The sequence below is a fragment of the Hyperoodon ampullatus genome, assembly GCF_949752795.1.
Source record: "Hyperoodon ampullatus genome assembly, chromosome: 6".
Taxonomy (NCBI): Eukaryota; Metazoa; Chordata; class Mammalia; order Artiodactyla; family Ziphiidae; genus Hyperoodon; species Hyperoodon ampullatus.
Window position 1 is genome coordinate 5,102,708 of NC_136919.1, and position 23,270 is coordinate 5,125,977.

The 23,270-nt window shown below is 55.5% G+C and overlaps 1 protein-coding gene across 6 annotated transcripts in view; it reads left to right on the forward strand.

Moving 5' to 3' along the window:
* The window catches only part of RAPGEF1 (Rap guanine nucleotide exchange factor 1), a gene marked incomplete at both ends in the record, with an annotated part of 149,417 nt that overhangs the window by 109,634 nt on the left and 16,513 nt on the right, over positions 1-23,270 (forward strand). For 4 of the 6 annotated variants that reach the window (XM_079707223.1, XM_079707225.1, XM_079707226.1 and 1 more), the window contains 2 exons: positions 2,911-3,113; positions 20,661-20,749. In XM_079707223.1, coding sequence (XP_079563349.1) covers positions 2,911-3,113; positions 20,661-20,749 — 292 coding nt within the window. Of the gene's footprint in view, positions 1-2,910; positions 3,114-5,482; positions 5,642-17,787; positions 18,061-20,660; positions 20,750-23,270 lie in introns of all 6 variants that reach the window. The other 2 variants (XM_079707221.1, XM_079707222.1) reach the window with 2 other exon arrangements.

Sequence of the window (23,270 nt, forward strand, 5' to 3'; positions counted from 1 at the left end):
TAGGGAGAAACTCATGGGCATTTGGGGTCGTCTTCATGGTTTGCATCTTGCCCTGGAACCCAGTGGTGTTGCTTGTGCAGTGTTAGAGAAAAGGCGATGTGGGGCTCCAGGGGGACTGCAAGCTGCGCTTCTCCTTGAGAAGCACCGATTTTATGGGGGAAACCACCTTTTACAGCCAAGCTCCACTCTGTGCTTTTTGGAGCTGAGATGTTCTTACTGATTCCTTTAAATAAAGAAAGTAACTTTGAACCCCTCTTTCAGTGAAGGGTGCTAGAAAGACGTATTTGGAGAAAGGCATTTCCTGTCTGCCTTGACTGCCAGTGAGGTACAGAGAAGAAAAAGACCATCTCCCTACCTTCATGGCTGCCTTCCCCAGCCAAGTATCTCTGTCCTTTCATTTCTGACTGGTCTAGGTCTCCAGTTAAGCCCAACTTGCTGGTTATTTGAAAATACGAAGTTAAGCCATGCAAACTTGTCCTTGCCATGGTTTCTTAGTATCTGAACTTTGGCTTCACCTAGCAGGTGCTCGCGTCCCTTCACCTCCCTCTTAGTTCGTGCGCGGTAACTCTGTAAATAAGTTAGTACTTATTTCTGACGCAGGTATTGAGGGGCGCAACAGTGCCTTTCCCTCCAAACACGCGTCTGTATAGAGGATGCCCTAACACCCAGGAGCTTCCTCCGCTACCTAGAGAAGCGGAAGGGCGGAGCAGTTCGGGCCTGCCTTGACCTCGACTTTGCGACAGGGAGTGTAAATGCGAGATCGTGTCCACACAGGTAGATTGGGGCTGGAGAAAGGGCTTCTGCTCCAGTCCAGCCTTCACAGCTATGGACACCAGATGACGGCTCTGTCAGGTCCAGACTGTCAGTTCTCCCAGAACCCTCTGGAGTCTTCAGAAAGGCCTGGCTCAGAAGATGGGGCTTGAATAACCACCAAAAGTCAGAAATAAAGTACACGCTGATGCCCTCACGTGAGGGCTGAAGGCTTCACACCTGCCGCGGAGCCGCTGTCTGCGGCCGAGGGCTCCGTCGGTGGCGCCACACTGCCAGTGAGGGAGCCTGCCCGCCGTGTGGGCTCCTCAGGTACAGGCAACTCCGCCGTGAGGCTGCGGCTCCGTGACAGATGTCCGCGGTGGCAAGGGCTAGGGCTGCTTTATTTATTTACTTATTTTTAACATCTTTATTGGAGTATAATTGCTTTACAGTGGTGTGTTAGTTTCTGCTTTATAACAAAGTGAATCAGCTATACATGTATCCCCATATCCCCTCCTCCTCACGTCTCCCTCCCGCCCTCCCTATCCCACCCCTCTAGGTGGTCACAAAGCACCGGGCTAGGGCTTCTTAAAGGGCTTTTAGAGAGGAGGATCCTTATGTTTCAGTGTGAGCACTTCTTTTCTCACTGTTCGTCCCTCTGTACAGAGGATGTTCCATACAACCTGTGGGCTTGGAGGGGGAGAACTGAGCTTAGTGACTGTCATTTCTCGCCTACCCCGGGGCTGCAGCCTGGTTCAGCAAGTCACTGAGCAGGGACAGATGCCGGGGGGACATGCGTTCTCTTCATTCATTCATTCTATAAATATGTGTGGACGCCTACTGTGTGTTAGGCACCGGTGATACAGCAGCAGACAGGACAGACAAGGTCCCTGCCCTCCTGCGGCTTCAGCTCTTGAGTGAGAGGCAGTAAGTCCTGTTGCACCTGCTTTGGAGATTCTTCCTGAACCAAACCACTCTCACCCCACCCCCATCCCCACCGCGGCCTTTCACCTGAGCAAGCACAGCCGCCCAGAACCATCTTCCCAAGACGTAGCAGCTCCGGGCACACCCGGGGCGGGGGGGTGCCCTGCTGTGGGTTCCCGCCAACTCAGCATCAAGCCTGCTTCCTTGCCCCGTTCACACAGCCCCATGCAACCTCCTGAGTTGTCCCTCTCCCCTCACCAGCTGTGCTCTGCCCACTGGACCCTCGTCCTGGCTGTGGACCTCTGCCTGGCTGAGAAGACTCTTCCACCCATCCTCACCCTTATTCTAGAGAAGCACCCCCATCGCCACCCCATTTCACTGTCCTCCATGGGACACGCATACCCCACCTCAGCCTGTTGTCTGTCTCCCTGGGGAGGTGTGAGCGCCACGCAGGCGAAGGATTCACTTTGCTGCCCCTGTGTTGTCCCAGCACCTGGGTCAGTGCCTAACACATAGTAGGTGCTCAGAAAAATCAGACGAATGAGAAGAGCCCAGCTAGCTCGTGACACGCAGTGGGAAGGCCTCCGAAGGAAGTGAACGTGGGGCCGAGGAGGGGCTGGCTGCTGGGGCAGGGCCGGGGGTGAGAGGCCTCCATGGAAGGCAGGGAACCTGAGCCCGAGGCCCAAAGGAGGGAATGAGTCGGGCCTGGCAGCGTAGCAGCAGGGTTGCGGGAAGAGCAGCCGGAACAGCGCTGCAGAAAGCCCCGAGTGTGGTCCGGGAACTGAGAGAGCCAGAGGAGCGGGCGGCGTGCACTGGGGCGCCCGCTGTGCCCTGAGCCCCACGCACGGGCCACGGCCCCGGCCCTGGAGAGGCTGGAAAGCCCCGAGGGCTTCTCAGCAAGGCGTGGAGTGCCCCCTACGCGTTTCTAAAAACAGACTCTATTCCCTAGAGCGGTTCTAGGTTCCCAGGGACGTTGAGTGGAAAGTACAGGGAGTTCCCGTAGATCCTCGCCCTCCCTCCCCGCACACACGGCTCCCCCACCGTCACCACCGCCACCGTGACCCCCCATGACACGCCGTGGTCGCTGAGTCAGGGTTCACATCGCCTTGACACGGGTGTCCGCGTGGTAGTGTCGTACAGAGTGGGCTCTCCGGGCCCTCACCCTGGCCACTGTGGGGGGGCAGGGTGGGGATCTGTGCACAGCGGTCTCCAGCCCAGTGTCCCCTGTGTCCGCAGTGCTGGCCTATATGCAGCTGCTCGAGGACTACTCGGAGCCGCAGCCCTCCATGTTCTACCGGACGCCGCAGAAGGAGCACATCTACCAGCAGAAGAACAAGCTCCTCATGGAGGTGTACGGCTTCAGCGACTCTTTCAGCGCCGGGGATGCCCCGCAAGAGCTCGCCCCTCCCCCCGCCCTGCCCCCCAAGCAGCGGCAGCTGGTAAGTGGCCCCTCCCGGGTGCCCCTCGCTGTTCCACCCCCAGCGACCAGTCTCTCGTCCTGACGGGTCTCTAGGAACTGGGGTGGTCCTGGGGCAGGTTTCGGCGCCTCTCCTTCCGGGCCAGGGCTCTGGGCCGTGCTCTCGTGCCCTCGCTGTGGCCGGTCTCCTGCTGCACCATCTCCCCACCCTGGGGGATGGCGCCTTTCTTTTCCAGAGCAGCCCCTGCAGCTGGGGCTGGCTTGTACTCAGAATGTTTGCTTTCTCTGTTGACGGTCCTTTTTCTCTCTTCTTTGGCTCCAATATAGACCTCCCAGAAAGGAGGGACTCAATCAGAGCACAGGGCACCGTCTGTGTAGGGCCATCTGTGGACTTGATTTACATAATGGGCCTCACTTTGCCCAGTGATTTAACACCCCGCCCTGGCCGGGGATGGCCCAGTGAGAACCAGCTCTATTGAAGCAGGATGGCTTTGCACAGAGCCGCTTTGTGTTTCAGGCATGGCACACCGTTCCTCCTTCAAAAACCCCTCCTGTGTAAGGACTCCGTGTAGGTGGCACAGAGGCAGGCTGTCCAGCCGTGGGCAGGCTGTGAGGCTCTGGGACCAGACGAGGGGCACGGCGGGTGCGCCTTTCAACCCTTTTCTCTTTGCCACCAGTTTACTAACCGAGTGGGCTCTGGTCAGGGTGTGGAATCCAAATGTCCCATCCAGCCATGTTCTCCAGGAAAGGAGACCCGACTTTATCAGAGCTGCATGTGCTGTCTTGCTCTTACGCTGGTCAGTCTGGTAGTGATTTAACCAGCGAGGGGCCCAGTGTGGCTGGCCAGGCCGCCTTTTATCCATTGCGAGAGGACGTGAGGTGCTGCCCCGACTTTTCTGGGAGGCAGCTGCCGACCGGACGACAAAGGCCCCTGGGTGACTCCTCGAAACTGTCTGGGCCTCAGCAGTGCTGTGATTGGGCCTCGAGCATGTCTGGCCCCAGGCGTCCCCGAGCCTTCCTACACTCAGCGGGCTCTGGGGCTGGCCCCGCAGAGCCACAGCCAGCCTCTTGGGGGACAGCCTGGACCAGTAGAAGAAAGGCCAGGCTCGGGCTGGGAGTCGTGGGTCGCAGTTCTGCCACCAGCTAGCTGTGTCTCAGCAGTTGTGTTCAGGATCTCAGCTTTTCACCTGTCCTGCTCACCCCACAGACACCTGAATGTGCCCGAATATGAACAGAAATTGAAAATTGATTCTAGAATTTCAAGAAGGAATTGTCACCACAGAAATATAAATGCCTGCCCCCGGGACCTCTGACCTAAAATGTTTGGTTGGACAGCTGGGCCAGTTAGGTTGAAACGTGAAGTTTTCTCATCCCCTCCTGCTGGAGTGCATGCGTGCCTGTCGGCTGGCCTTGGGCATCTTCTCTGTACTGTGTAGCCCACAGGCGTCAGAGCTCTGGGGAGAGATCCCTAAGGAGCGCACGCGAGTCCCAGCCCGCATGAGAGAGCTGTCAGACGGCCTCCCCTGTGGCAGGGCGGCGGTGAGGGCAGTTCTGGGGAGAGACCTGCCGGGGGCCCGGGAGGTGGGCCGACACCCTGTTGAACACCGCCCTGTGTGAGCACCAGAGCTTTCATATGGTGTCACACGATCCTCCCCACGGCCCCTGGCACCCCCATTTTAAGTAAACTGAGGCTGAGAGAGCTGGAGAGACTGACTCAAAGCCCACTGCCAGAAGTGGAAGATTTGGGAGCCACGCCCAGCTCTGACTGAAGCCCAGGCACACATGTGCCATGCCCTGTGCCGGCTGCTTGGCATCCCTTCTCCAGTGCAAACGCAAGAAGTGTGACCCCATTTTTCAAGATAGAAGTGAGAGTGCTGGTTACACCTGCTGGCCCGCGTGTGCCGAGGGAGGCTGGTTCTAAGTGCTTTCCACGCATACTGCCCCGCACCGTGTTCCCCACATCCTATGGATGACAACCTGGGGCACGGAGAGCTTTGAGTAATGCCCGGGGCCGGCGGGTCACGAATGGCAGGGCTCAGGTTAAACCCAGGCAGCCTGGCTCCTGCTCTGCACTCTGCCGGAGCACAGCCACCCCATAGAGGGGGGTCTGGGGCCCGAAATAAGTGGAAGAGCGGGGACTCACCCAGGTCTGCGTGGCTCCTCCCATCTTAAGCGCCACTTCCAGCGGACCCAGAAATGAAGAGGGTGCCCTCTCACCCAGGTCGCCTTTGGCAGGCATTCTTAACCCCTGAGCTGGGCCGGGAAGCCATCCCTCTCCAGAATGTCCCAGCAGAGTCGGGTAGCCACCTGTTTAGCCTTTATGTGTACATGCCTGACTGTTCTCTGCTTTTCTCCCTCCTTCCCTGTCTTCTCTCTCCTTCCTCCGTCCAGCAGGCCTCCTATGCTGCTTCTTCCTTCTCCTCTGTCTCCTACTGTGTCCAGCAAACTAAAGTGGCCTTCACTCCCGAGGACGGCAGTGCCACTCAGGGCATCAGTGTGTCCGTCTCTAACTCCTTTCTCAGCCGGCACGGCAACTTACCTGTGCCCTCGGTGAGTCGCTCCCTGCTTCTCGCCACTGGGAAACCGGTGAGCGAGATCTTTCCCTTGTCGCTCCTGCCTCGCGACGTGTGTGCTGCTGCCCCTTGCCGGCCCTGTCTCTCCGCAGGCCCCTGCGCTAGATGGGAAAGGGTACACGTGGTTGGCTGGCTGTGGCCCGAAGGATTGCGTGAGCGGGTGGGGTGGGGATCGTTAGCAGCCACGCTTGGAACGTCGTCACCCAGGCATAAACTGGCAGGGATGCTTTGGCCTTTTTATTCCATTCTCACACTGGGCCTTGGGTCAGCCCTGTAGTGTTCTGTGTTTAAAAAGGAATAGTCCTCACGTAGGAAGCAAAGCCCCGGAGGGCAGGTTATACCCGGCATGACAGAGTTTGAGTTTGAGAGCTGTATCAGTTAGCTTCTGCTAACCCTTGCTACGTAACATACCACCCCAAAACCTTGTGGCTTAAAACCACAGTAACTGTTTGTCATTGCCTGGGGCACAGCTTAGTAGTGTGGCTGTGCTGACCCAATTAATCTGTTCCAATGAAACTCTGGATGTCAGGAGAAAGAACTTGGCAAGGGGGCACATTTGGGCTCCACTTAAAGTCGGTTTATCCTCCCCAGGCCTCAGTTTCTCTCCTCTGGGATTGTACTTTTCCTTGCCTCTTACAATAGTTCGTGAATGGGAGGATTGAGTAAAATCATAGGAGACTTCCAGGAGCATAGTAAGCTTAGAAAGTGTATTCCTATTGCTCTTTCCCTTAGAGTTCTGGGTTCTGGTCTTGGCTCTGCTTTAATTCTGTACAGGAGAGCTTGGGCAAGTGGCTTAACCTGCTTGCACTTCCCTTTCCCTGTATGAATGACGAGGTTGACCTGGTGACTTTTGGAGACCTCTCCAAGCTTGGGTTCCCAGTGTGGTCTTGTCTGGTTTCCGTATTTGGGAGCCGTCCAGCGCCCGGTTTAATCTGGGCCCGCCCGTTGTGAGGCCCTTGGGATGCAGTCCTCCCTTCAGTGCTAGAGCCTAGCTTTTTAGAGCCCGCACCAACCATACATGCTGTAGAAAGGCTAAACACCACTCGCCCCGGCCCCCAGCCCTGCCCTGGTGCACAGACGCCCTCTGTTTCCTCAGCATGCACCTCTGGCAAGCTCCCTTCACAAATCTTGCAAAACTTGGCCTGTAGACAATCCCAGCTCTTGACAGTTTTTCCCCCTCTGTGAACAGAAAGTAAGTGTGAGATTTCCTAAGAGTGTCTGCAATATCGCTTTTGAGTAGTTTGGGGTAGAAGACTGTCAATGCATTGGACTGTTTACTACAGAATTAAAGAAAATTTGAGGGCATTTTAATTAAGTTTAGGTATGAGTACGTCATGGTTTTCACCCCTGGCACGTAGGGGAGTCTTACGGCATCTTGCAGCAGAAATGTTGTGTTCTCAGCGGCAGCTCCACAAAGGAGCCTGAGGGGAGTGAGCTAAGAAAGGTGCTTTATTTCACTTAAAGGAAAGTCCCTGCAGGCCTCAAGAGCTGTTAGTAATGGCCTAAATGTATGCAACACTTGACATTTGAAATGCTGAAACCCCGGAGAAATGATTTAGTGTAATACCAGCGTATTCTTCATATATTCTCTGCTACGTTCTAAGATGAGCCCCAGACAGAGGGCTTTGACATGTTCTCAGAGCAGCCCTCTATTCCCGAATGTCCCTGGGCCTGTGTCATCAGTCCAGCATGGAATTCCCAAGGGCTGCCTCGTAGGAATACAGCAGGTGCCAAATCTGAAGACAACTCACACAGTTCTTGGTCCAGTGACCTGTTACTTCTGCCACGTAACAGGAAGATTGAAAACCTTGCCAAGGAAATTGTAGAGCAGTAAACCTGCATTGATCGATTTAAAATGAAGTAGGTGCTGAAACAGCATTCTTGTTCACCCTTCCCGGGATCCCAGGATAAGTTTAATTCAGTAAGCACGGAGCCTCTCCTAGTGTGGGTCAGGCAGCAAGAAGGATCCAGAGCGAGTAGGAGATCCCCATCCTTGAGCAGCCCTTGCAGTTGAGCAGGATAAGTTGAGCATAAAAGAGACTCCGGCCTGGGCAGGGTGTGAGGAACAGCCTGAGAGCCGCAGATGGTCTGTGGAGCCAGGACAGGGCCAGGCAGCGCTTCGTGGGGAGGGGGCGCTCGAGCTGTGGTGTGAAGGACAGTTAGGATTTCAGGGAGATAAAGGTCAGGAAGTCTAGTCACAGTTGTTCCACGCCGAGGGCCCTGCCTGAAGATGAGGCCGGGAAGGCCTGGCATACATTCTGGAAGGTTGTCTCAAGTATAAGCACGCAGGACTGAGGTCCTGGGTGAGTGGGCTGCAGGGTAGTGACAGCAGCCAGCCCTTCCACTTGTCCTGCCCCTGAGCCCAGACCAGCTGCTCCCCGAGCTGCTCCCTTGTGGGTGCGGCCCTCCGGGGCTCAGGCCGGTCTTGAGCTCTTTCCCCACTTGTCCGCCAGACGCGTTCCTGCTCCCGTTCCTGCCTGGCGCCCACCCTCCTCTTCGCGGTCTCCTGCTGGGTCTGCTTAGCCCCCCGTCCACAGACTCCCTGTCCTTCCCGCCACGCGCTGGGGTCCTAGGAGACGCGCAGCCGGACTGACATGTGGTGTCCAGGGTATTAAGACCAGTTTGATAGGAGGAGGTGTTCAGGGAAACGATGAGTGACCGTGAGGCCAGAATGACGTGGAGAGCTAGGTGCAGCCTCCCCCGGGCTGGGAGGCCGACGCCCTCGTTCCTGTTCTGATTCTGCCGGGCCTTGCAATGGGCCTGCCCCTTGGTGACACTGGTAAGGGTTTGAGTGACGGGCCCTCCTAGAAACAGGTCTCAGACGTGGTGCTGGCATCTGCTCCTGTCCCTGGATTCTCCTCCATCACTTGTACCCCCTGGGCTGCCTGCCCTGTTCTCACTGCGGCCCAGCCCGTGCTGGCTGCCCGCCTTCCACCTCCACCCGCTTCTCGTCCCTCCAGCACCAGCCCTTCCCCCACCACCCTGAAGTCCCACGTGCCGTTTCCTCACCATCTCCCTCCTCTGGCTTGCGTTTTCTGTCATTCTGAACCCTAGTGGTGCCAATCTTGAAAGTTTTGGGTTGGGCCCATATTCACCTTACCCTTGACCAAGGTGTCACTGAGAGTCTGTCAGTAACTGTTGGGGTTGCCAGTGCCCTCCAGGTATTGCAACGGCGACGTTAGAAAAATCACTTTCCGCCGTCTCCTGAACTATTTTCTGGTACATCCTTTCTTTGCCAACTGATATTTACTATCACCAAGAGATCTATCTGGATGCTAGGAATCTGTTGAAATACTTTCTTTACCATCTTGGCTTCCGAAATGATTCTGGAGAAGTAAAACTACTAGAAGACCCAGGTTTTAAGAAGAACTTCAGAAATACCCATAATAACTGTCATCTGTTTTTAAAAATCTTTCGGGTAACAAGGTCAAGGGTGTGTCATGTTGAGGACTTCAGTTTAAAGGGGGGAGATGTGTGGAGCTGCTGGCAGTGACTCTTGAGGGCTGGGCGCAGGCTCTCGTGCCGCAGCACGCGTGCCCTTCAGGGCCCACCCGGGGGAGACGCGCTCTGTCCGGCCCCCTCCTCGACCTCCCGTCACAGGCATCCCGGAGACCGGGGCACTCTGACAGGTCTGGAGGCCAGACGGGAAAGGGGGAGGAGGCGGGAAAGAAGAGACGACGGGGCCGGGTGAGAAAGGGATTGTGGGCCGGAGTCACGAGGGGGCCGGCCGCTCAGCACGGCGCAGCACAGCGTGTGCCCTCCTGCTGGGAAAAATGTGTTCCTGCCTCCCGTGCCCGCCTCTTGTTTCTTCCTGATGCCGCCTTCTCCTTATGGCTTCCTGCCCTGCTTAGAGAGAACTCACTCTGAGAGAAGAGGGCGTGTCCATGGCAGCACTGGGGCCCAGGGATGGGCAGGTGTGTCCCCGAGCTGACCTCTCCTGGGGGGCGTTGTTCCGTCGGCCTGCCCAACTCTGTGGGCTTTCCTGGAGAGCAGCCCCGGCGCCATCAGCATCGGGCAAGCCAGGGCCGTGCTGCCGCCCGCCAGAGAGTCTCTGCGGGCCCCTCTGCGGCTTGCTGTGGCCCAGGCAACCCGGGGGCCACTCAAGTGCCCGGAAGCCGTGGACTCTCAGGCTCTGCCCCATTCTTGGGGGCCTCACCACAGAGTGTAGTGGGCAGGTGCCAGTGTCTCCTCGCTAGACTCTGGGCCCCTGGGATTAGGGATCCACCCCCGCCACACACCTGCCACGCAGGACGAGCCAAAGCCCTCGGCCCCCTGTCCCGGTGATTTCTGTGCGTGTTCCCCCCGTCCACTGAGTTGCCCAGGCGAGAACTGAGCTCATCGTGTCCCCCCAGCCTCATGTACGCGCCTCGTTTTCACGGGACGTGTGCACACCCAGTCACCAAGCCCTGTGGCCCGTCCTGTTGCCCACCCCACGCTGGTCCTTCTCTCCACCCCATCGCCGCCCCCGGTGTGGCCACCGTGGCCTCCTTTCCAGCCTTGCCGCCACAGCTGGCCGCCCTCCTTCCCCGCAAAGCAGCACAGGCAGACCGAAGTGTCACCCCATCCCTGCAGGGCCAGGCCGCCCACCTGTCCCGGGCCCCGCCTTCCCTCTGCTTTCTCCCGCCCCGGCTCCTCATCACTGCCTGCCCCCCTCCCACCCCACCCCTGGGCTTCTCTCCTCTGCCCCGGCCCTTTCCCACTCCCCCAATCCCTTCCCCACCAGCCTTTCTCCTTACTTGCATGGACCTGAGCATACCACCCCAGCTCCGCTTCCTCCTCTGTCACTGGGGGCGTGAAGTTGTCAGGAGGATTAAAGGGAAAGCACACATAAAGAGCGTACTGTAGTGCGAGATGCACACCGGCATTCAGTAAAAAGGGAGGCATTATCACAGTATTGCCGCATTGGGTGGCTTTTCTTTCTTCTGCAGTGCTCAGGCTCTTTTTCTCTGCGAGTAGGGATTGGGCTTTTTATGTTCTTGCTCCTTGTACCTGGGTCAGGGCCCAGCAGCAAGTCGCAGGTGCTCTGTGATGCTGACCTGACTGGGAGCGGTGACAGGGAGGCGTCCAGCTCTCCCCCACCCCACCATCCCGGCCGTCTTTCCCTGCTTCCGAGCATTTCATCAGAACAACCTGAGCGGACTCATCACGGGAGAGCCTCTCCGTTCCCACGAATCAGAGGCACTGATCCCAGGCTGTGGCCGAGAACCCTCTTTCTTCCTCTTTTTCCTTCTCTGCTGACCCAGGAGGCTCTGGCTGCTGGCTCTCTGGCCCGAGAGATTCACAGGCACTTCTTGTCTGCTGGGCCCTTGAAATATGATTTGGCTTCTCCAGGAAGTTTACCCTGTGCTTTTCCGCCCTTCCTCAGTGACCCGGGGTGCTTATGTGGCCATCGCTTCCCTGAAGTGTGACGCCCGAGTTCACTGCCCCTCCGAGCCTAGAGACGGCCTTGAGGCAGGAGGCACAGGCAGCCAAGCACCCGCCGGGTTTCTGCTGCCCACAGGGGAGCGGTAGAAGCCCGGCTCTGTGCCGAGCCCCCACCCTGGAGGAGATGGTCACCGCCTGAGTCCGGAAGTGAGCCTGGCGCACCTGCCGTGCACAGCAAGGGCCGAGCGAGGAGGCGGGGCTGGTCGTAGCCCAGAAGCAGGACCGGGGCTTGGGGATCCTTGCCCCAGGGGCTCGCAGCAGCAGCCACTCCACCCAGCCGTTTCTGCCCCTCCTTCTGAAGACTCCCTGACTCTCTGTTGTTGGCGCTCACGGCATTGTGGATGGCAGCGCCCGCAGGCTGCTTCACACACAGGAACTTCCCTGCAGCCCCTCACTGCACGTGTACATCTGACTCAGTCCGTGACAGTCGACGGGTCGGGTACCAAAAGGAGCCCCTGGTCCTCGTGAAGGTCCTGTGTGATGTGAACCCTAAGGGTGCTGTTCCTACACTGACAGTTGCCTTTACGTTCATGTTTTCAAGCTACTTGTCGACTTGTCAAGGGCCCTTCCTTCCTGCTCTGTGATGGAATGTTTACCCCTGTTCTGGAGATGGAGGCACCAGAATAGAGAAACTGAACCATTTGATCAGAGTTTTAAGTCAGAGCTAAGGTTAGAATCCAGATCCCCATCCTGTGACATACAGTGTCAAGTTGACATTTATGAATTGCTTAATGGCCAGTAAGCATTGAGACCCGATGAGGCTCAGTAGAAAGAAAAGCCCGTGCACGGGCTGGACGTTGAGGGGCGTGCTTTTGTCCTTTGTGTTCTGACACAGAGCGTAGCTACAGGCTCTAAATAGTGCTAAAGATAAGTATAAACTAGAGCCCTTGTCGTGCTGTTTAAATCCAAACTGAGTAAAAACTAGTTGAGTCAGATTTCTAGAACTAAGTTCAGATAATTTTGGAATCTATACTGAATTTTCTTATGAAGAGTTGATGTTATTAAGGTTAATATTTAATGAATATACGGAGCTTCCTAAAACGTATTGGAGGTTCTCACAAGGATATAACTAGCCACGAAACCACGGGCCAGAAACATAGTGTTTTCAAGGAAGATCTTGTGATTCCGCTTGCAAAAATACGGAACATGAGAAGAAACAGGAAATTTCTACTTACATCTGTCCTAAAATTCTCCTGAGCAAAACATGTTTGTTCTTTTACATCCTTTGTTATAAAACTACAGATTAGAATTTTGAAATGAGTTTAAGACATAGACTCCACCAAGAAGTTTATTCAGAAAGAGAGAAGGTATTTTTGAATCCAGCATACGACGCTGACATTGCCTTTCTTGGGTGAGCTGGGCGCTGTCTCATTGTTCACATGGTGGGACCAACAACAGTGTCTGTCCTCACCTTGAGCAGAGAAATCCAAGTGCAGAAGCTTGTGGCATTGGCCTCAGAATCTGCCTCTTGGCTTCGGAACCTCATCTTTGGACATTATCTAACATGTAGTTGTTATAAATTAACAGAAGCGCATCAAAGAAGGAAGTTCCCTCTGGACCTAGGATAGACCCGAAGGATGGCTTTCGTAAACACGTAATTAACTGGGACCAGGAAGGAGAGAGGAGACGAGCAGTCTTCCAGCCAGTTTGCCACATGGAGTGACAAGGACCGTTATCAAGAATCCTTCCTGGTGACCTAGGAGTGATCACGCCCCATCTAAGAAGCAAATCTGATGTGGTTCTTTCCAGGAGATGCCTCCCCAGGAAATCATGGACATGTGTGTTTTGCAGCGGCTAAAAGCTTTACTTCCTTCCAAGAGAAGTAACTGACACCCATATCGTGTCAACACTCACAGGCCCTGGTTGAAAGAAGCATCCTCAGAGCCCAGGACTGGCCCTGGGCTGTGGCTCTCCATAGGGGAAGGAAGCCCAAACCACCCTAGAAAAGCACCTTCCCTTGAATATGTTTTCTCACAAATGATGGATAAAAATTTAAGCCCCCAAACAAGCTGTCCAGTAGCTTATCTGTTTTGCTAAGTAGCGTCCAAAAACACTGAAGTCATAAGCCTTGCTTGAGCCAAGAGGATACAGTAATGACTGATCTCTGGAATTCTCTATACTTCCAAACACTTGCCCGCAACAATACGTCCTCTCACTCTGATGAGCGCCTTTTCCCCATGATCGGTAGAGCTGAACGTTCTCCAGAGCTTGGAGCCCAAGTCACCATGGAGTAGCTGTACCAGTCAAGGTCCTCTGGCCTGTGGCTCCAGCTCTCAGCTGCTGGCTCGCTGACTGCCCCCTCTGGCTCCCCCAGCTTTCTGATAATCAGTGTAGTTAAATGGAACGTCTGTCATACCAAGGAATCAGAATTTTTCATGTGAAGATCTGCTTTCCTGTTTTCTTGCCAACACAACACAGGGCCTGTCCCTAGTCGTTTTTCATGCCAGGATATGATGGAAAGGAAGTGGCACTGAGAACCGGTGCCTGGCCCGCTTCGGATGGCTTTGCTTTTTAGCATGTGACTGGCCACACATCACATCAGCCTCCCTCATCCTTTACACCCAGAAGACTCTCGGCGGTTCTTTCAGGTGTATGTTTTCAAAAGAGTGGGGTGCTGGCTCCTGTGTCTCCTGTGAGGGCAGATCTTTTCGCTGCATCCCCGACTGGTATATCAAGCCGTGGCTCACTGCCTTTTGCAGGCTGGTCACCCCTCAGGAGGTCTCCGAGTGGAGTGAGCCGGCAGGATTCTGCAGCACTGCGGGACCGCGCGCTTAGGGCCTGTCACGTGCCCAGGGCACTCCCTGAGTGTGAGATGGCCGCCCCAGCACCGTCTCTGCCGAGCCGAGCCACGTGTTACTAGGTACGTGGCTTCCCCTTCCAGCCCGTTTCTCCATCCCTGTAATAAGGATCCTAACAGCACTTCGTGCGGAGTAAACGAGCTGATTAAGGTAAAACCTTTAGCGCCTCCCCTGACCAGCAGGAAGCATTCTGTAAGAGTAGCTGTCATCGTAGTCGTCACCATCATCATCATGGGATGGTTCTTGCTGGTGCATTGATTGTGTGATCAGGGCTGGTGTGGGGGCCAGGTGCCCCACCTCCTGACTGCTCTCCTCCCCAGCACCTTGCTCCAGCACTCCTAGATCTGCAGAGATCTGCCGTCTCCAGACAGGCAGCCCTCACGTCATAACTCCTCCTCGGCCCAAACAGCCTTACTCTGGCTATAAATAAAAATTCCTGCCGCGGAGCGCAGCAGCAAAGCCGGGCACCAGCCAGATCCTAAGATAATCTCCAGGCTGTGGTGAAGGGGTGTTTCTGCTCAGCGGCCAGCCCTGCTTTCTCCCTGCCCGTGTGAATAAATATGATCTTAAAGGGCCTGGAAACATTTCTCCGGGGAGTCAGTGGAGACGGGATTTGTTGACCGTGGTATGGGAATGAGTGTGCAGGGCCCCCAGAGGGACCGTGTCTCCCCGCCCACTGGAAGGTGATTTTCCGGCTTGGCTCCTGTCCCAGCAGGACTGCATAGCTTGAATACCAGAGCTGCTGCAGCCTTGCTGTGGAGGACAGCCTAGACGCTTTGTCCGAGAGACGGGCATCTTCCTTCCCTTTTCCTTGGTGGCTGCTCCCTCTCCTGCAGTCCGCACCCTTGGTGGCCTCCCCAGCCTCCCGCTTCGGACCTGCACCTGCACAGCGAGGGAAGCTTGTCCACTACTGTCCACACCCGCAGTCGATGCTCTGCTGAGTCAGGTGATATTCTAGGCACTTTAGTTAATAACATTAGAAGCTATTCCTAAGTATTCCCTCATTCAGTAAATATGTATTGAATTAATTAATTAAATGCCTTGGCTCTGTTTTTAGAGGCGTTCCTGAGGGTATCTTGGAGGGCAGGAGAGGCTAGCTGACATCGATTGCTTGTCACACAGCGGGACTTAGGGGGCGTCTCAGTAAATCCACACAGAGACCCTGTAAGAGAAGAACTGTTGTTTTCATCCCCATTTTAAAGAGGAAGAGACAGGGGCTCGAGAACTTACTTCACCTGCCCAAGGTCACACAGGTAGAGAGAGAGCCCAGGACCCAAGCCCAGGTCTGTGTGACTTGAGAATGTGCCCTCTAGGCAATTCTTCCGCCTCCCAGAAAAGGCACCGCCCTGCGTGTGCTTGTAAGTGGGTGCTTGGTTACTGCAGGGCTCACTTAAGTGCTCAACACATTTACATGGGGCATGGACAAGAGGGGGCGTCAGTGAGGATGTGTCAGGACTCCAGAGTTGGCATTTGCCTTACTTCGTTCAGGCTGCTGTAACAAAATACCAGAGACTGGATGGCTTATAATAACCAGTTTATTTCTCACAGTTCTGGAGGCTGGAAGTCCAAGATCAGGGTGCCAGCATGGTTAGGTGAGGGCCCTCTTCCTGGTCACAGATTTTTCGTTGTCCTCACGTGGCAGAAGGGTGAGGCATCCCCCCTGGAGCCTCTTTTCTGTGGCACAGATCCCATCATCCCTGGGGGTTAGGATTTCAACATAAGAATTTGGGGGGATGCAGGCATCCTGACCATAGCAGCATTGACCATGAATCGTAAACTAGATAGAGTCATGGCCAAGGGAGAGGTATCTGTTAGCATATCTCATAGCAGCACCTGCGTGCTGGGAGTGAGCATCCGACAGGCCTGGGGCCCAGGCTCCTGCGTCAGACCTCAGCCACTGCCCAAAACAGGCTGGCCTCCCAGGACCAGGCCATCCCATCCCTCCATCCCTCGGTTGATACATTTCACTCAAGGTCTTCTCTGCGCACCTTTCCAGCCAGGGAGAGAGCCTCACTGTGAGGGGAGCATCCTCCAGAGGTGAAATGGAGAGTCCCCAAAGCCAAACCTGTCACCCCTCTGCCATCCCCAGCAAGGCCAGGCCTGGATGGCTGCCGTGAGAGGTCAGGTGAAACATGGCACCTGCTGGGGGAGGGCACTGTGGACGCTCAGGCCCCACAGCCCTCGGGGGGAGGGGAGCCAAGCCCGGGGTCCACCACCCCCAGCTCCTCTCAAAAGAAGGGGCTTCCCTGGCGGCGCAGTGGTTGAGAGTCCGCCTGCCGATGCAGGGGACGCGGGTTCGTGCCCCGGTCTGGGAGGATCCCGTGTACCGCGGAGCGGCTGGGCCCGTGAGCCATGGCTGCTGGGCCTGCGCGTCCGGAGCCTGTGCTCTGCGGCGGGAGAGGCCACAACAGTGAGAGGCCCACATGCCGCAAAAAAAAAAAAAAAAAAAAAAGAAGGGATGTGGACGAATTGGAACCAGTAGGAATCTAAGCCTTCAGTGTCGGTACAGCACTTCGGCCTTGAGTTTGTGAGTTAGATGGGGAATAAAATGTGTAAAGACGAGTCGGTTCCCAGGCAGTATCCTGGGTCTGATATAAACCAGCGGCCAGTGGGGCTCATGGGGTGAGAGGGCCTTGGCCTCACCAAGGAGGGGGGAGGAGCTCTAGACTGATCCGCACAGCCTAGGAGGGCAGGGCAGGCAGCAGGGGGACAGAGGGAGGCTGTGCCTGTCCCTTGAGTGGCAGCAGCTCTCGGTCCAGTTAACCTGTAAGCATGTAGCTTCGCAAAAACGCTTAAGGGTATGAGTGGCTTTGACCTCTGGTTAGTTTAAAACTTCATTTCTTCTTCCTCCTCCTTCTTGTCCGTGGGTTTCAGAAATCCTGTGCCAAAATGCAAAGGACATTTGAGTGAGCAGTGTGCATGTTTGTGCTGGGTGGGCCGTTGTCAAGTTCCAGCACCTGTGGTGGGAAGTGAGCCTGGCAGGGACTTCAGATGCAGGCCCTGCCTCACGCTCCTCCCCGTTTGGCAGGTGTCGGCAGACCCTTTGCAGGACATGATGACACTATGGGATTCTTGTCCCAAAGCTCGTCCATCCGTCCTGCCGCAGCAGAGCCCAGGCCCAAGTGCGCTCACGGGCTCTAAGGAGCTGTGGGCATCTGCTGTCGCGCCCCAGCCTGACCTCAGGCTTTTCTCTCACGATGAGAATCTCGAAGAGCGTAGCCTGGCGGTTCTAAGGTGGCGTCAGAGGCATTGCACTTCATTTGTTAAAAAAAAGAAAAAGTTTAGGCAGAAAGGGAAATGAATTCGGAAATTTTTAGCATTTTGGTAGCACTGTTCTTTCAACTATTTTTTAAGGCTTATGCCCTTCCCTTCCAGAAGGATTTGAAGTGATTACAACATTTAAAAGGCTGCAGTGTTTGACTTCCAAGGAATAAAACCAGAGAGATTCAACCAAAAAACTCAAAATAAGTAAACATGACCAGGTGTCTGACTGCACGCACTGAATTTAGCCACCAGGTTCCTGGAAGGACAAGAGGCACAGATGGGGTTGCGTGGGTTTCATTTTCTGACAGAGGACGGGACCCCCATACAGTGGGGCGCGGCTTGCTCTCCTTTGGGGGTACCCGCGTCCTGCCCCTGAGGACAGGGTAGACACTGCCCCTTAGACACTGAGGACAGCACTTGTCAGTCTTCAGGCCCTTCTCAAGGGACCCGTGCCAGGGTGGGGGGGGGCCTTAGGCCAGAGGAGCACGGGGGTGGTTGGCCTGAGTGGTGATTCTGGTTAGAATGACTGAACGGCCTGTCACGGCTCAGCTGAGTTAATCTAATTACTTTTTCTTTTGTCTGTTTTCTTCTTCCCATCCTCTCGTGTTCGTGTCTGTGTTCCACTCTGACTCTGTAGTATAAATCTGTGTTTAGGTCCTACTCCCAGGATTTCGTGCCTCACAGCCAAGCTTCCGTCCAGCCTTTCCTCCCGTCTACCTCCTCTTCCTCTCCACATTTCCCACCTGTCCACCAGTCTCAGAGCTCTGACTTAGCGGTGCCAACCGTAGCCAATCCGCCTCCCAGCACCCTGGACGGGCCTCTTTCATCTTCTCAGGAGAGCAGCTTTCATGGGAACACTGTCTGCCTTCCTTCCGAAACCTCTTTCACTGACTCGCCCCAGACGCCTTCGGTGAGAACTCAACACACACACGCCTCCCCGTGGGGCTGCGCCTTCTGAGAAAGCCTCCGCCCTCACGAGCGGTCAGGTCTGTTGCTGCCGTGGGCCTAGTCGCGGTGTGGCTGGACTGAGGGGTGCACAGGTCACCAGGTGAAATCGTAGCCCGTCTGTTTCCAGAACAGAAAATGAACCTTCTCTGCAAAGTTCCCATCAAACTAGGGATCTGATTTTCCACAAATGGGTTAGTGACCATTTAGAGACAACAGGTTGTCATAAGCATAAGATAGCAAATGCTACTGGTTTTCTGTGTGATAGGTTGTGTCTAGAGAAAGGTGCAGAGATCTTCGACAGCTCAGGAGGCAGTTGCGTGTTTAGTTGCCGAGGTGCTGAGGGTGGAGGGCCTCTCTGCTGTGCTGCGAGATGGGCCGCAGCGCCTCACCCAGCCACAGGGAAGTGCTGCCGTGAGCGTGGGCTGGGACACGGCCAGGCAGGGGGCAGGGCAAGTGCAGGCACGTGCAGCCAGTGCTCTGTCTTGATGGGTTGCCTCTCTGCCTCCATGTTTGGCCCCAGCACGGCAGAGTGGGGAGGAGTACGCCTCCCCCAGGACAGCTTGAGTGGCCCTTGACGCCTTTGGGGAAGCTCCAGCAGGAAACGTGGGTCCCCTCTGACAGAGGCAGGAGGTGGCAGAAGCAGCTTTGTTCCCCGACCCTGGGAAGGCGTCCCCGGAGAACGAAGGGCATGCCGCCGCCACCGTCCTCTCCTCCTGGTGAAAGGAGCGTCCCGGTCAGGGCCAGCCCCGTGGCGGGGTCCGTCCCATGTGCGTCCCCTCTCGTCCTGTCTCCCCCAGCGCAAACGCGCCAGTGAGGGTGAATCCGTCAGTCTGTATGCCTCTGGCCAGAGCAGCGAGGAGAAAGTAACTGCGGGCTGCCTTGTGCCTGCGGCCTAGCCTGGCAGGGCTCGGGCCCTGCTTCTATCTGGCTGAGCCTCCCGGTCACCAGCAGCCCAGCCAGGGGCCGGCTCGGCTCCGCGGGGAGAGGACGGCCCCCAGCGGAGCCTCCTTTGCTTTCGCTTCAGCGGTGTGCTGCTCCTCCAGCCTGGCCGGTGGGCCGTCGAGATCACGGGAGCAGCCTGGCCTTGGCCCTGGCCACGTGTCCTGTTGCTTTCAGGGATTTCTTTCTGCCCCGTCTTCTGGTGTTGGGGCCCGTCTGCTGTCCCTCCCCCAGAGGCAGGGACTCCTCTCTCCCACACTGAACCTTCCAAGCCGACATCCCCCTCCCACCCAGCAAGCTCCACGCCTACAGTCCCTGCTTCCAAGGAACCTGGTGAGTCCGCCAGGCCTCCCTCCTGTCGTGGTTGCCCTTGTTTTGCTGCCCTCCCAGCGCCAGACAGTCAAGGCACAGCAGTTCTGTTAAGCAGTCAGCTTTCCAGGTTTTGCTGCAGCAAAACATGAGCAACTGCAAAACCTTTGAAACTAATTCTCCCCACCGTCCCGAGTGGGGGCCGAGTCCCTGGAGGGGAGGTGCCATGAGGACTCCGTCCTGCTCAGGGGTCAGCTCAAGGGGCCCAGTCCATTAAAAGCGTGGTCACTCTCATTAGGATGGCCCCCTAAGGGGGCCCCCATAGCACCTAGATACCCACATGAGGCAAGCCCCACGTCAGGTATTAGCACGCTGTAGAACACTGTAGAATTTTCACTCCAGCGGGTTCAGCCCCGTCCTTGGGAGGTAAGCTGTTTCTCGCCTGGTGTTCCCACCTCACCTGTCCCCTCTGGTGACCTCCCCCACCATCATCCAATTCAGCCTCTGCACATGGAGTCCATTCCAGGCTGGGCTTCCAGAGCTCTCCCCTCCACCTGTGACCCCGTGAGGTGCTGCAGTGCCCTCCATGAGGACGTTCCGCTTCTTCATACTCCCCCCACCCCACCCCGTTCTCTGTTGTGGCCTCGGTGGCAGACCAGGGATGCCAGGGTGCCGTGTTGTCATTGAGTGGGTGGACCCAGGTTCCTAGGAAGAAGCAAGGCTGCTGGAGGAAGGAGGGGTTGCCTTTGTGCACTCGAGCAGCTAAGCCCTTGGGAAGCATAGCTGTGGTGCTGAGGGCGTGCCGTGACGGGCAAGCTGGCGGAGGCCTGCTGCACACCTGCAGGGCCTAGCGGGCAGGGCCACAGCCTTCCAGCTCGGGGGTCTGGGGCCGGCCCTTCACTTCCCACAGTCTCTGTTTCTTTGTGTGACCGGGTATGGTGACGTCGGCCAGCAGGTAGGGTGTTGGTCAGGGCCAGGTGAGGAAAGGCGTGTGCAGCGCCTCACGGAGCTTGGCTGAGCGGTAGCTCCTGTGACGGTCCTTTCTTCCAGCAGGTGGTCGGGATGGCTTCCTCTAGGTCGGCGGCTGACAAAGGTTATAAGTAGTGGCGCTTTTGACTCTCCCCAGAGGCAAGATGCTAGTCTGAAGAGGGCCCGTGCTTCCTGTGTAATGGACCGCAGTCATGGTTGACGTGTTTACATCTCAAGTTCCTTAGGAACTTGCATTCAAAAGCCACTTGCAGGCAGGAATGCTGGGAAGCATAGCAGCCCAGCGGGGGCACCTGTCACACACCCAGCACTGCCTTCTCTTTTCAGGAATCACCAGCTTCGAAGGACGGACATCCCAGAGACGCCTCGTCAGCCGGCAGTGCACCTGGGAAGGAAAGCAGGGACGGCGGGGACAGGTAGGAAGTTACCCACGTGGAACCGGGTGCCCTGAAAGCATCACGTCTGCCCGCCCAGTGAGAGCTGCCCCAGCTGCCCCTGCGGCGAGCACGCCAGGCCTGCTGGGGCTTTATGTTTACACTTGCGCTGCGCCAGATGTGTTTTTTACAAAGTGAAGGTTTGTAACAACCCTGCATCAAGCAAGTCTGTAGGCGTCACCTTTCCAACAGCATTTGCTCACTTCATGTATCTGGTAATTCTCCCAGGATTTCAAATTTTTTCATTATTATTATATTTGTTATGACGATCGGTGATCTTTGAGGTTACGACTGTAATTGTCTGGGGGCACCACAAACCATGCCCATATAAGATGGCAAACGATCGATAAACATTGTGTGTGTTCTGACTGCTCTACCGAATGGCTGTTCCCCAATCTCCCTCCCTCTCAGGCCTCCCTGTTCCCTGAGACACAGTATTTGAAGTTAGGCTAGTTAATAACCGCACAATGGCCCCTAAGTGTTCAATCGAAAGGAAGAGCCACACATCTCTCTCACATTTTTTTTTTGTCTGCGTTGGGTCTTGGTTACTGAACGTGGGCTTTCTCTAGTTGTGGCGAGCGGGGACTACTCTTCGTTGCAGTGGGCCCTGCGGTGGCACCTCGTTGCGGAGCACGGGCTCTAGGCACGCAGGCTTCAGTAGTTGCAGCACGCAGGCTCTAGAGCGCAGACTCAGTAGTTGTGGCGCACGGGCTTTGTTGCTCAGCGGCATGTGGGATCTTCCCGGACCAGGGCTCGAACCCGTGTCCCCTGCATCGGCAGGCAGGTTCTCAACCACTGCGCCACCAGGGAAGTCCCTCTCACTTTAAATCAAAAGCTAGAAATGAAGCTTAGTGAGGAGGGCATGTTGAAAGCCAGGATAGGCCTAAAGCTAGGCCTCTTGTACCAGCCAAACAAGTTGGTTAGCCAAGGTGTGAAGGCAAAGGAAAAGTGCTTGAAGAAAATTAAAAGTGCTGCTCCAGTGATCGCACAAATGATAAGAAAGCAAAACAGCCTTATTGCTGGTATGGAGAAAGTTCGAGTGGTCTGGATAGAAGATCAGAGCAGCCCAACGTTCCCTTAAGCCAAAGCCTCATCCAGAGCAAGGTCCTAACTCTCTGCAATTCTGTGAAGGTTGAGAGAGGCGAGGAAGCTGCAGAAGAAAATTCTGAAGCTGACAGACGTTGGCTGAAGAGGTTTAAGGAGAGAAGCCGTCTCGTAACGTCGAAGTGCCAGGTGAAGCAGCAAGCGCTGATGGAGAAGCTGCAGCAAGTTGTCCAGAAGATCCAGCTGAGATCATTCATGAAGGTGCTACACTACGCAACAGACTTTCTGTGTAGACAAAACAGCCTCTGTAGGCAAAAGACACCATCCAGGACTTTCATAGCCAGAGAGGAGAAGTCAATGCCTGGCTTCAAAGGACAGGCTGACTCTCTCGTTAGGGGCTAATGCAGCTGGTGACTTTTAAGTTGAAGTCAGTGCTCATTTACCATTCCCAGAATCCAAGAGCCCATAAGAATTATGCTAAACCTACTCTGCCTGTGCTCTATAAATGGAACAACAAGGCCTGGATGACAGCACATCTGTTTACTACATGGTTTACTGAATATTTTAAGCCCACTCTTGAGACCTACTGCTCAGAAAAAAAGATTCCTTTAAAAATAGTACTGCTTGGGCTTTCCTGGTGGCGCAGTGGTTGAGAGTCCACCTGCCGATGCAGGGGACGCGGGTTTGTGCCCCGGTCCAGGAAGATTCCACATGCCGTGGAGCGGCTGGGCCCGTGAGCCATGGCCACTGAGCCTGCGCGTCCAGAGCCTGTGCTCCGCAATGGGAGAGGCCACAACAGTGAGAGGCCCGCGTACCAAAAAAAAAAGTACTGCTCATGGTTAGTGAACCTGGTCACCCAAGAGCTCTGATGGAGATGATATGCAGTGAGATCAGTGTTGTTTCCTTGCCTGATAACACAGCATCCGTTCTGCAGCCCCTGGATCAAGGAGTAATGTCAACTCTCAAGTCTTATTACTTAAAAAATACATTTTGTAAGGCTGTCACTACCGTAATTTGTGATTCCTCTCATGGATCTGGCAAAGTAAATTGAATCCCTTCCAGAAAGGAGTCACCATTCTATGTGCCATTAAGAACATTCATGATTCACGGGAAGAGATCAAAATACGAACGTTAACGAGAGTTTGGAAGAAGTTGATTCCAGCCTTCCTGGATGACTGAGGGGTTCAAGACTTTAGTGGAAAAAGCCACTGCAGATGTGGTAGAAATAGAAAGAGAACTAGAATGAAAAGTGGAGCCCGAAGATGGGACTGAATTGCTGCAACCTCATGATAAAACTGTAACAGAGGAGGAGTTGCTTCTTACGGATGAGCACGGGAAGTGATGTCTTGAGACGGAATCTGCTCCCGGGGAAGAGGCGGTGAAGATTATCAAAATGACAACAACGGATTTAGCATATTAGCGGCAGGGTTTGAGAGGACTGACTCCAATTTTGGAAGAA